The sequence below is a fragment of the Pristis pectinata genome, chromosome 30 (genome assembly GCF_009764475.1).
Source record: "Pristis pectinata isolate sPriPec2 chromosome 30, sPriPec2.1.pri, whole genome shotgun sequence".
Taxonomy (NCBI): Eukaryota; Metazoa; Chordata; class Chondrichthyes; order Rhinopristiformes; family Pristidae; genus Pristis; species Pristis pectinata.
The window spans coordinates 15,803,405-15,816,376 of record NC_067434.1 but is presented as its reverse complement, the minus strand read 5'-3'; the positions used below and the strand labels follow the sequence as shown (position 1 = coordinate 15,816,376).

At 43.5% G+C, this 12,972-nt stretch overlaps 1 protein-coding gene across 3 annotated transcripts in view; it reads right to left on the bottom strand.

Moving 5' to 3' along the window:
- The window catches only part of unc5b (unc-5 netrin receptor B), a 250,740-nt gene that overhangs the window by 57,001 nt on the left and 180,767 nt on the right, over positions 1-12,972 (bottom strand). For all 3 annotated transcript variants that reach the window (XM_052041397.1, XM_052041398.1, XM_052041399.1), the window contains exon 4: positions 6,200-6,303. In XM_052041397.1, coding sequence (XP_051897357.1) covers positions 6,200-6,303 — 104 coding nt within the window. The remainder of the gene's footprint in view (positions 1-6,199; positions 6,304-12,972) is intronic.

The following is a 12,972-nucleotide window of genomic DNA, read 5'->3' as shown; positions in this document are numbered from 1 at the left end:
AGGGAGTTTTGCATAATGTGTGCAAAACTCTCTCTCGGGTTTGCAGTCGTGGTGCACGGTGATAAAAGGGTTAGAGAAATGCCTGAACAACTAAGAATCTTTTAACAGGAAAGCCCTCTGTGTGTAGGGCAGGAATTTATCTCTGGGTAGTTGTACCAAGTGCACAGACAGAGGAGGAGCCGCATTTCTGCTTCCAAGATTTGCCTCCATTGACATTATTGCATTTGTGTTTTGGACATCTTCTTCGACAGTCCCTTGGAATCTGGAATGACTTGTTTCCTCTCTGGATTGGTGGGTTCTGAGGTGACTGATGAGGTCACATAGGACGCCAGTCTCTTGTACACATGGGGCAGGAGGTGCCTGATGGGGCATGTGCATAGTTTGTGAGGTGTGCTCCTGTGTACTCCAACTGCATGGAGTCAAGGTTTTGAATACCATTCTGAATGCTTCTTCTCCAATTCGAGCAATCATGGGCGAGAGATTCCCAAGAGTCTGAGGGATATTGCTTTTTTTTTCCAAGGAGGCTTTGAGCTCATCCTTGAATCTTTTCCTCTGCCTGTCCGGTCATCTCCGCTCATGACAAAGCTTTGAATAGTGTGCCTATTTCAGGAGTCTTGTGTTGGACATGCGAACATCATAGTCTGCCCAATATAGTGGACTGAGTGTAACTGGAGCCTCAGTCCTGGGAACGATGGCTTGGGGCACGTCACTGATATTGGTCTATTTAACCATGTGAATTTGAAGAATATTGCAAGAATGGCATTGGTGATATTTTTCCTATGTCTTGAGGTGCCTCCTGTCGGTGGTCGAGGTCTCTGAAGCCGATCAAAGAGCAGGGATCACTGCTGCCTGGTAGCCCTCGTATTTTCTGTTAAGGTCTTGATCTTTAGACACCCTTTTCTTTCATTGAAAGTGATGGCAAATTTCATTATCAGTGTTTGCCTTCACTGAGAAGTGGCTCCTAAGGTATTGCAAGTAGTCTACACTTTCCAAAGGTCTCACTGTGAACCTTTACTGTCAGAGGGCAGTGTTGTACAGCAGAGGCAGGGTGGTAGAGGACCTCAGTCTTCTCAGTCTGAGTGAAAGCCACATCCTCTTGTATGCTTCAGTGAACAAGCTGACAGTATGGCTGCTAAGCAAGCACCAACGCAAGCAGTACCTGCATATAGCAGCTCAGGCACTGAGCTTCAGGTGATTTTGTTTCTGAAATGCAAGCACTGTAAGTTGAACAGTTTTCCATTAGTTCCAAAGATTAGTTCCATTCTTGTAGGTGAGGCACAACATTGCGGTGAGAAAGACTGATACAGTGTCAGGGCAATAACACAGCCTTGCTTGACACCGGTGTTCTCACTGGGAATGGTTCTGTTGTAGACCGATCGGTTAACATCATGGCTCGTACGTCATCGCAAAGCATGCGTGAGCCGGAGGCAATTTTCTGTGGGCAGTTAAATTTGAAGAGAGTGTTCCATAGTTCTGCCTGGCTGAAGGAATCAAAGGCTTTAGTGAGGTCATAAGGCCAGGTGTAATGGTTGGTCCTGCTCCCTGCAGTTCTTTTGGACATGTTGTATGGTGAGGATTGTGTCCTCTCTGCCTCTGGATGGGAAGAATCCACACCTGTGAGCAGTCATGCAGGAGGAAGAGGTTGACAAGAACGCTGGTGATGACTTTCCCTGTGGCAAAGAACAGGAAGACCATGTTGTAGTTACCAGCATTGGGCTAAGCCCCGTTATCGAAGGTGGTCATGAGTATGGCATCTCTGAGATTCCCTGGTATAACTTCCAGATGTGGACAATGAGATTGTGAACTGTGACTGAATCTCTGAGCTTTAGTTTTCATGAGGGCACACTATCTGTTCCTCAGAAATTATTACTTTCTCGTTTGGATGTGACCTTTCTCACTTCTTGTCAGGTGTGGTGGCAAGGGTCACTGAATAGGATATTACTTCCATTAACTTGGATCAAAAACACAACTGTTGCCACAAGAAGATCAGTGTCAAGGCTCTCAAGAATCCCACAAAGGTACTCTGTCCATACTGTGCTTCACAGGAGCCACACCATATGAGCTGCCCCTCCATTGTAATCGGCACCTGAGAGGAGAGTCCAGGCTCCTCTCCCACGATGAACCATGACTCGTTTGGCGCCAATGACCAGGAGATTGAGAGCTAATTATGCTGTTAGACTAAGGTCCAGCAGAAAAGCTGTAACCTAAAGAACAGATGGTGGATGGAGAGCACAGGAGGCTCAGCCATTCGTTGACAGTCTTCAGCAGTGTTAAGGCCATCCAGGACCCAAATACCCTAGGTCCCAGCCCACTGAGAAGCAAGAATGGTAGTGAATTTATTAAGGATAGAGAGGCAGTCAATGACCCCTGGTAAGAACACACCCCAACCCTGACTCCATCCTTGACTCCATCCCACTGCCTGTTGTGGGTCGAGTACAATGCACAGCTGCTATTAATTACACACATTCAGTGCAAGCAATGAGGATAAATTTCCACTGCATTTATTCACTGATCACTTATTTGTTATCTAACATCAAGCACGATCCAAATCGATGCCTTACCAAGCCAATACCTCGAGGTCGCATTTCACTCAGATACCATTAAGATGTAACAAATGGTCAGTCTCACCTCCCAGATTTATCTCAATTGCCCTTTGTTTCATTTCCACTCTCCCATCGCCAGTTATTTAATCAATAGAATTAAAGGTATCAATTCTTTATCAAATGATGTTAGTTGCTGGCTGCCTGGCCTTCAGCTCCCAGAGAAATTCACTGGAGCGTGCAATTTAATCTGTTCTGGGGAAAGAATCATTTAATCCAGATATAGAGCTCAGTAAGCAAAATTTTATTTTCATTAGGTTTAATGCATTTCTAATTAATTTGTTTCCATTCACACAGTTACAAGTGTTCACTGATTAATCGGCCTGACTGAGGTGTTTTTTAGTCCTTTAATCTTCCCTCGCTACATTGACTCATATTAAAATGAGTGACAGTAAAATGGGAGCCATTCACTACACTCCTTTCCCTGTTCCTTTGGACTTATCTTCCAGATGATGCAGTGCCAAAAAGGATGGCCTCGCAAGCCATACGAGAAATATTCAACAGCAGTTTATACAATCGCTCAATTAGAGATGGAGCCTCAATCAATGCATATCAGATCAGAACTAAGAATGGCCTTAGGAAGAAGTATCAGGGCAACTTCATTCTAAGTAAGTGCATCTTTCAAAAACCTGATTAAATCTAGTAATTGAAAGCCGTCTTTGTTCTCAGTTGTTTTGTGATTAAAGAAAGAAAAATTTACATTTACATAGCATCTTTTGCATCCCTTCCATACTTGGATGAGTGCAGATCCAACAACTAGCAAGGAGCTAGACACCATCCAGGATAAAGCAGGCTGCTTGATTGCCATCCAGAGCCTTCATTCCCTCTACCACCAGCGCACGCTAGCTGCAATGTGTATCATCTACAAAATGCACCACAGCAACTCTTCTTTGTTACTGGGTCAGCACCTCCCAAACTTGTAGCTTCTACCACCAAGGAGGACCGGCACAGGGAAACACTACTACCTGTAGATTCACCTCTGGGTTGCAGAACATCCTGACCTGTCATTCATTGTTGCTGGGTCTCTATCCTGGAACTCTGTAGCGCACAGCACTGTAGGAGTACCTTCACCAGAAGGGCTATGGTGGGGCAAGGAAGTCTCTCACCACCACCTTCTGAAGGACAAGTTGGAATGGGCAATAAATGGTGGCCTTTGTAGAAATCCCTCACTGTTCAGCTGGCTTCCTCTTGGGTTCATCTTTGTCATTTGCCTCAATCCGCTCCTTATGGGGAGCGAGTCCCACATCCTCTATACTGGGTAAGAAATTTCTCCCAGATTTCCTACCGGATTTATTAGTGACCATTGTATAACCTCCAATGCTAAAAGCACCAACAAGAATCAACACACTGATCTGTCCAAAGCCACGACCCAAAGAGTTAGGTTGTACTCCCTTCTCCCCAGCATCATGGATTCACACACAGCCGTCCCAGACCTCAGCTGCCTTGCACACATCGAGATCTTCCTGGTAGAAGGATCAGCTCAGGTACATTATTAGCCATCACATTAACACACTAGAAAGATCTCATGCTGGTAGAGACGTTGCAGTAACAATCTCTTCAGGTCTGATGTGCACACATTTATCAGAGCACTAATGCATCTGCTGAGGCTAGCTAATTTGTCACGGTCATCCAGTAAATTAATCAGGGGGACAGGCTGTTACCTCATTTCCCATTTCACACACCATTTGGCATCCTTGAATTGTGACAGGAGAATAATCCCGGCCTCACAGGATGCCAGAACAGATGACGGTTATTCAAAGCACCTTACCTTTGGATCCTTTCAACAATCACAGTGCCCGATGGAAATATTTATAAAGCACCCTCGGAGCTGAGAGGAGATAGGGGACTGGAACATAGTCAAGGTGTTTAACCACTATGTAGGAGCTGGTGACTGCTTTTTAGTTTTAACACCGTTGACACTTGTGAGTGTGACATCTTAAGTGTGACAGATGTTAAACTGGACACAAGGGGGAATAAAGTCACCCTCCGTAGTTTGCGATTCACATTGCAGCAGCAGATGCACTTTTGAATCAGCTCACAAAATTCAGTTCAATTGGCTTTAACAGAGCCCAATTTCAGAGGCAGAGGGCACTGTGAGGTGCTATGGTTTGTGTGTTTAGTTTCAGTGGCTGATGATGCAAAGATTCTTACACTGGATACAACAGTGGTTTAGGATGTGACACCTCAATAACCCGTTCATAAGTATTCTGAAATATACAAAGTACCAACATACACATTTTGCACACTCAGTTCACTTTGAAAAAAATCCAACCTCATCAAAGTTAACAGGAAGGAGAGAAGGAGAAGCAAGTCCTTAGTGACTGGTGCTAAATGCTTGCAAGGGTTTTGGCCACTGTTGTGCTCGGTGCCAAACACTGTCACTGAGCCATGGAGACACACAGCATGGAAATAGGCCCTTTGGCCCATCGAGTCCACAGTGACCAGCAAGCAACCATTTACACCAATCTTGCATTAATCCTATTATTTTTATTTTCTCCACATTCTCATCAACTTCCCCCAAACTTTACCACCCACCTGCACACCAGGGGCAATTGCCAGCAGCCTATTAACCTACCAGCCCGCAGACCTTTGGGATGTGAAGGAAGCAGGAACACTCACCGCCTCAGTGGTACCAGGTGTTGGAGAGGTGAGCACCTCCAACATCAGCCAAAAGTGAACAGGTTTCAAAGTGTCACCCTTCTCGTTTATGTAAATATAAGCCTGCCTTTGAGGATGTTAAAAGTTTTGAATTCATTTTTCTCCCGTACCATGACCTCTCTTTTTCTGGCAACCCGTCTTCCTGATGCTGGATATTGTAGCTGATAACATGGATGGTTTTCACCATAAGTAAACTATCCAGTCTGACATTTGCATGTTGCTCAACAATGTCTGTGTGCTAATTAGGTGGTGTGGAAGCTGTATGCCTTCATCATCTCTTCCTTGGCTTAATTGAAGTGAACCATTGTTATCCTTTTGTTGGGGTCCTGATAAAGTTCTGATAATCAGTGGCTGTGGCTGTACACAGCTTGGTTGTAACTCAATGACCAAGGCATTTATTTATTCAGAGTGGCTTAGAAAAATGGGTATTATATTCTGCCCAAGTCTCCTCTCACCCTCCTCCATCTCACCCTGCCACTGTATCCTATTCCTTACTCCCTGACCAACTTATCTTGCTTTCCCTTGAATGCATCTCAAACACTCCCTGTGGGGGTGAGTCCCATATTCTCTGAACTGGGTAAAGAAATTTCTCCTGAATTCCCTACTGGATTTATTAGTGACCATTTTACATTTACAACCTCCAATTTGAAATCTCCCAAGTGGAAATATTTTTTCTACTGGCACCAAACAACAATTTTTTATTATTTTTGAGATCTTTACTAGGCGACGCTCTGAGGATTCTCTCTATGAGGGCAAGGAGCCCTAGCTTGTACATTCTTTCCCAATACAATATCCTCTCAGTTCTGTTATTATTTATGACTCTTTTCTCAAAGTTTCTCCAACCTCTGACTGGAATTCTCCACCGTATGGGACTGCCGATAAAGGACTAGCCTAACTTGATTGCTCAGTGGACAAAGTTAACCCCTGAGTATGCACTGTACCTCTGCTGGTGGGACCCCTCCTGGTGGGCGACACTGAAGGAGGACCTCATGTTCCAGGGACACGTCCGTTCCCAGTGGCTCCTGCTCGAAATTCTTCCTCAGGTCTGCAGAGAACGAAACAAAGTCAAGCTGAAATTGTGCTGCTTTGGAGCTTCCCATGAAACTCTCAACTTTGTCATGTGGGAGCAGGTACGGTAGTGTAGCGGTTAGTGTAACATTTTAACACGAGACCCGGGTTCAATTCTGGCCACTGTCTGTAAGGAGTTTGTACGTTCTCCCCGTGTCTGTGTGGGTTTCCTCCGGGTGCTCCGGTTTCCTCCCACATTCCAAAAATGTACAGGTTAGGAAGTTGTGGGCATGCTATGTTGGCACTGGAAGTGAGGTGAAACTTGCGGGCTGCCCCCAGAACATTGTACACAAAAGATGTATTTCACTGTGTGTTTCGATGTACATGTGACTAATAAAGATATCTTACCTTATGTGAACAAGGTCACTTGTTAATTCTTTGTCATCCAACACCTATCACATATAATTCTGTGCCAACACTATGCCAGAGTCCACTAACTGTGGTCTACCACCCAGGCACATATTGAGCGGCACACTTGTTCATAGACACAGGGGGAGGTTGAGTTACCAATGACCTTTGAGCTTCACTACAAGAACCATTGATCATCTTGCAACCTGTCTTGCTCATTATCCTGCTCAGCTGATGCCTTTGATCAACTTTCACTGTATTTATGATCTGTGAACCTGACTTATGGTAGATGCAGCTGCTGAATTTAATCTACCGATGATTACTGCCTCTTACGGGAAAGGAAGAAGAAAAGAGAAAAAAAACTGGAGAGAAAGACAAGTCCTCGCACTTTTCATGACATAAGCACTTGAAGCGTGCTGTCAACCAACGAGGACCTTTTCAAGTGTAGTCATTGTTGTAATGTAGGCAATGCAGCAACCAATTTGCGCACAGCAAGCTCCCATATGCTAACAACCATCGCAATGATACAGACTATGATTCTGATCGGTGCACTGCTTCACTTGCTGTTAGCTTTTGCAATGGCGTTGGATTTACAATTAAAGTTAGAAGAGCCAGCTAAAATAAAGAGTCTCTGAAAGATTGTTCAACGGTGCACGTGAAAGATCAAGAGGTTACGTTGAGCAGGCAGGAGGAACATATTCTCGAAACCTCACGTTCAGACTAGACAAACAAGACCGGAAGGAAATTAACAAGCAATTTAACAGGAAAATAAATATAACAGCATAACAATTGGGAACAGTTATAGGACAAATGGATTTACGAGCTTGCATGCCAAGAACAAGGTTGGTCTGATCACTGGCCTCAGCTTTACTTTCTTGGCCAATTCCTATAAATCGTGATTCCTATGTAATCCAAAAATCTCTCCCAGCCTTGAAGAGACTTAGTGTGTCAGCCTCTAGAATTCTGTGAGATAGAGAATACCATCTGAGAAAATAATTCATCCTCATCTAAGTCTTACATAGTTGACTCTTATCCTGAGACAATACTCCCTTCAATGGAAACATCCTTCCAGCATCTATCTGACCAATCCCCCTCAAGAGTCTTTTACATTTCAAACTTCAGAGTGTACAGGCTTTATCTATTCATAACCTTTCCTCACAAGGCAACACCTTCATCACTTCAACTCTGTCTGTGGCAAGCGTATAAAGAGACACCACACAAGTACAGAGTACCCGAGGTGTGATCTCAACAACATGCTTCACAGTTGGAGCAAGACTTTCAACTTCTGTACTCCATCTTCCTTGAAACAAAGACCAACATTCCATTTGCCTTCGTAACTACTTAGTATACCTGCATACTATTTTGTGTATCTTGTCTGAGGACATCCAGGCCTGTCTTCAAATAATAATTTGCTTTTCTATTCTTAAAGTGGATAACCCTACAGTTCATCACATTATACTTCTCCATCCAATTTCTGCCAGTTCACAGCCGTCTGCATGAAATTTTTGACAAATTTCTGACAGAGAGTCTTCTACCTGAAATGTTAACTCTGTTCCTATTTCCATATTTGCTGCCTGACTTGCTGGATGCTTCCAGCATTTTCTGGTTATATTTCAGATTTCCAGTATTTTGTTTTACATTTGCAGACTTCTTGTATCCACCAGAGTTTACTTCCAAACAACTCCTGCACTGGCAGGAAACTTGGATCTAATTTGTGCTTAAAAATCGGATCAATTAGTGCCCATTTTTAGATGCTTAGATAGATAATTGACAGCCAGCACAGACACGGTGGTGCTTCCATGCTATATGATTCTATGGTTCTTTTATCTAAGTCATTAATATAGATTGTGAATAACTCAGCCCTCAGCAATGATCGCTGTAATTTCCCCCCACCCTGCTAGTTACAGCTTGCCAACCCAAAATAGCCTGTTTATCCTGAATGTCTTTTGCAGGGATAACTAACCCTATCTGTGGTCAAAATACTACTTTCAACCCTGAGACCTTGTGGAATAATTTGTTATGTCAAATGCCTTCAGGCAAACCAAGAAAGAAAACACCACATCCATCTGTTCCCTTTCATCCACCCTGCTGGTTACATCCTTAAAGAACATTAATAGAGTTATCAAACACAATTTTTCTTGCATGAAACCACATTAATAATAACACATTTAGTTGGAATCACTGTCTCCTGAACAATGGACTCCAGTATTTTCCAAATGAAGGATGTTAGGCTAACTCGTCTCTCTGTTTCTCTCTCTCCTTTCTTACGTATTAGTGTTACATTTGTGGTTTTCCAATCAGCTGGGAATTTTGAATGATCCCAACTAATGTGTCCATTATCTGTATAGCCACTTCTTTTATCTGCAGGTCATCAGAACCAGGAACCAGTCAGTGTTTAATGCCATTAGTTTGCCCAGCACTTATTTTCCCAAAGTGAAATAATGGCCTTTACAAATTCTCAGGGGATTGAATGGGACAAATGTAAAATGGCTGCAGAAATGTTTTAAAGGTATGAATAGATTTGCAGAGAGATCTGTGAAAAAGATGAGGTCACTTAAAAGCAAAATGGTTAGCAAAAAATCTCTGAGAACTGCAGAAGAGGTGAAAAGCCGAAAAAGCAAATTGCTCGTAATTGATAACAGGCATAAAATGGCAAATATTCCAAATGAATCTTTCATCCAGAAATTCATCAGAGAAGATGTACTCTCTTCCAAACATGGTATAATCAATGACTTTGTTATAAAAGATTTGGTAATCCTCTACAGGCTAATTAATCTCAAGACAGATAAACTCCCAAGGGCAGAGAAACAGATTTAATATTTCAGGTTGATGACCTTTTGTCAATTCTTTCTCTGTCCATATGTGCTGCTGCCTGACCTGCAGAGTATCTTTAGCATTTTCTATTTTATTTTAGATTTCTAGCATCCTCCAAGGACACTGCAGTTGCACTCTCTACTGGATCTTGCCCCTCTGTATTGTAGAGGGTCGTGGCTATCACGTGACAGCACTGCCCATTACCTGGTCGGAGGACACACCACTGCCAAACAAGGTTTGGTCCTGCCCCACCCATCAGTGCACACCTGACCATTGGTCCCTTTAAGCACCTTTGTACTTGGTCTTCGTAATCGATTTGTCCTTGCTGGCACTGGGCCATTGGCCTTTGTAAATTACCTGGGCTGGACCCACCAGCCCTCCAGCACTATAAAGAGTGCCACATGTGCTTGGCTCTTTCTCTTTGTTTTCGAGTGATCACCCTGCTTCACTCCAGGCCGAGGACCGTGGAATGGTGCTGGAGAAATCGTTGGTGAGGTGTGCACTGTTAAAAGGTTAGGAGCGTTTTAGTTAGTGTCCCTAGTAGCATAGAGCTGTGCTTGCACTGAGTCAAGGGGTGGCAGGTATCGTATTGCTTTTCCTTGATTGTATGTCCCTAGTCTGTTGTGTGTGTGTGTGTGTGTGTGTGTGTGTGTGTGTGTGTGTGTGTGTGTGTGTGTGTATTTTACCCATCGCGATTTTCCCACACTCGCTATAAACCAGCCGTGTGTGTGTGTTATTCCCATTACCATTTTCCCTTGTTTGTCTTTTGTTAATAAATCATTTACTGCCAGACTGTGTTCAGAGTCCTTGCCTTCTGAGACCCCAAATCTGTTTCACAACATCCTCTATCTTGAATCTGAGTCATTTCCCATTTTGATTTCATTTAAGGGATCTCCCTCTATGTACTCATCACCCTCTGTGTGAAAAACTTGCCACTCAGATCTTCTTTAAATCTTTCACCTCTCACCTTAAACCTATGTCCTCTAGTTTTAGACTCCCCTACCCTGGGAAAAAGACTGCAACTATCTCTGACCTCCCGAAGTGCATTACCTTGAACATGTGTGCCTCCATTTCAAACCCCTCCAAGGCATTAATTCCAGGCGAGGGGATCAGTGTAGTCCCAACAAATCTTGCTGGATATTCGGAACTATTGGACAATGGTTGCCGTTGAATGGATTTTCAGAAATGGCAATAAAACGGACACATGAATCAGGTCTTGAAAGGCTTGTTACTCTGTTGAATTCACCAACTGAAAGCATTTATATAGTGCCTGATATAATGCCATTCAGAATGCATAAAAGCACTTTCCTTTTTTCCTAACCATCCCGATAGGAATTCACGGCCAACAGCCTTGCTTCACCTGGTAGCAGCCTTTGAGACAATGAAGAGTCAGCAGGCTATGCGACTGCAAGATGCGTCACACTTGAGTCTGATCTGTTACTGGACCGATAGCAGCAAACAGTGGTTATTCCACCCATCTTCATCAAGCCCAGGGGTCCTGAGGCCACTCATGACGCACCTTTGGGTTGAGGTCGGCCAAATTAAAAGCGAACAGGAACCGCACATTGTACAAATGTACAATGCTGGTCTCCAGGGTATTTTCCCAATGGCGGGGAGCCACACTGTCCAACAGAGGTGGTGAACACTGGCAAAGAAAACTGTATAACTTTAGCAATTACCTCCACCCACTCATTTCATATTTAGCAATCTGACTTCTGAGATTTTAATTTTGTCTACTCCTTGCACACAATGATAAACATTTGAACCTGTTTGAGAATCAAGTCCTTGGAAAGACTGAATTAAACAGGCACCATACATTTTTCATAAGTTCTTCCTCAGGTTTGTGCTGAGCATAAGGCAGTAGGTATCTGTGTTCAGCAGTGTCTTCCAGACTGCACAGGTTTCTGCTGCATTGCTCACTGTGGGTTGGGTCATCTGTAGTTTAAGGGCGCCTGGGAGTGATCACATGGCAGCAATCTGATTGAGAGATCTGCGTGATGTCACCATCTGCAAGAGTGAACCCTGACTGGTTTATCACTGTCAAAAACTCAAATTAGATTAATTGCAATTTCCTAATCACTCCCTGGTATTCTGCTGCAATGCAGAATTATATACAGCTTCAACTTTATTTATACTAGTGAGAGAATGGGAGCACATCTGTATCAAGAAGGATTAAATGCTCGAAATATTGGAGCGTATTAGGGTGGATAAATCCCCAGGGCTGGACAGGATCTATTCCAGAATGCTATGGGAAGCAAGGGAGGAAATTGCAGGGGCTCTGACTGAGATTTCTGCATCTTCATTAGCCACGGGACTGGAGGATGGCTGATGTTGTCCCTTTGTTCAAAAAGTAGGGATGAGCATGGAAACTATAGGCCGGTGAGCCTTATATCAGTGGTAGGGAAGTTGATAGAGAAGATTCTGAGGGACAGGATTTATATTCAGTTGGAAAGGCAGGGACTGATTAGGAGGAGTCAGCATGGTTTAGTGTAGGGCAGATCAAGTCTTACAAATCTGAGTTTTTTTGAGGAGGTAATCGAGGGGATTAATGAAGGGAGGGCAGTAGATGTTGTCTATACAGACTTTAGTAAGGCTTTTGACAAGGTCCTGCATGACAGGCTGGTCCAGAAGGTTAAGGCACAAGGAACCTGAGGCATATTGGTGACTGAAGCCAAAACTGGCTGGGTGACAAGGAGGCAGAGAGTAATGGTGGATGGGTGTTTTTCTAACTGAAAGCCTGTAACAAGTGGTGTACTGCAGGGATCGGTGCTGGGACCTTTGCTGTATATATATATTTGAAAATTGGAATCGTAGATGTCGAAGGAGGTTGTTTAAAGATACACTGGGACATAGATCAGCTGGAAAGTTAGGTGGGGCAGTGGCACACATGTTCAAGGTCAAGGTAATGCACTTTAGGAGATCAGAGATAGTCACACTCTTTTTCCCAGGGTAGGGGAGTCTAAAACTAGAGGACATAGGTTTAAGGTGAGAGGTGAAAGATTTAACAGGGATCTGAGTGGCCGGTTTTTCACACAGAGGATGATGGATATATAGAGTGAGATCTCTTAAATGAAATCAAAATGGGAAATGACTCACAGATACAAGAAGGAGGGGCAAGATCCAGTAGAGAGTACAACTGCAGTGTCCTCAAAAGGTTAATTGATAAAAGAAACAATAAGATATCTGGGCTAATTTGGAATGACTGAGAAATTCATCGTCTCAGGTTCTCTCAAGCAGTCAAGAAAGCTTCAGGTCCAAATAATCCAAACTAACACAGTACTTTCTGTAAAATATGGTGCATAAGTCACTCCTGAATACAAGTCGCTCATCCCCTGTTCTGAGACAATCTAAAACCAGTGCCCATTATTTAAAAGTAAGGGGTTGTCCATGAGGCAATTTTTTTTTCTCTCAGAGGGTCACGAGTCTTTGGAACTCTTTCTCAAGGGTGGTGGAAACACAGTCTTTGAATACTTTTAAGGCGGAG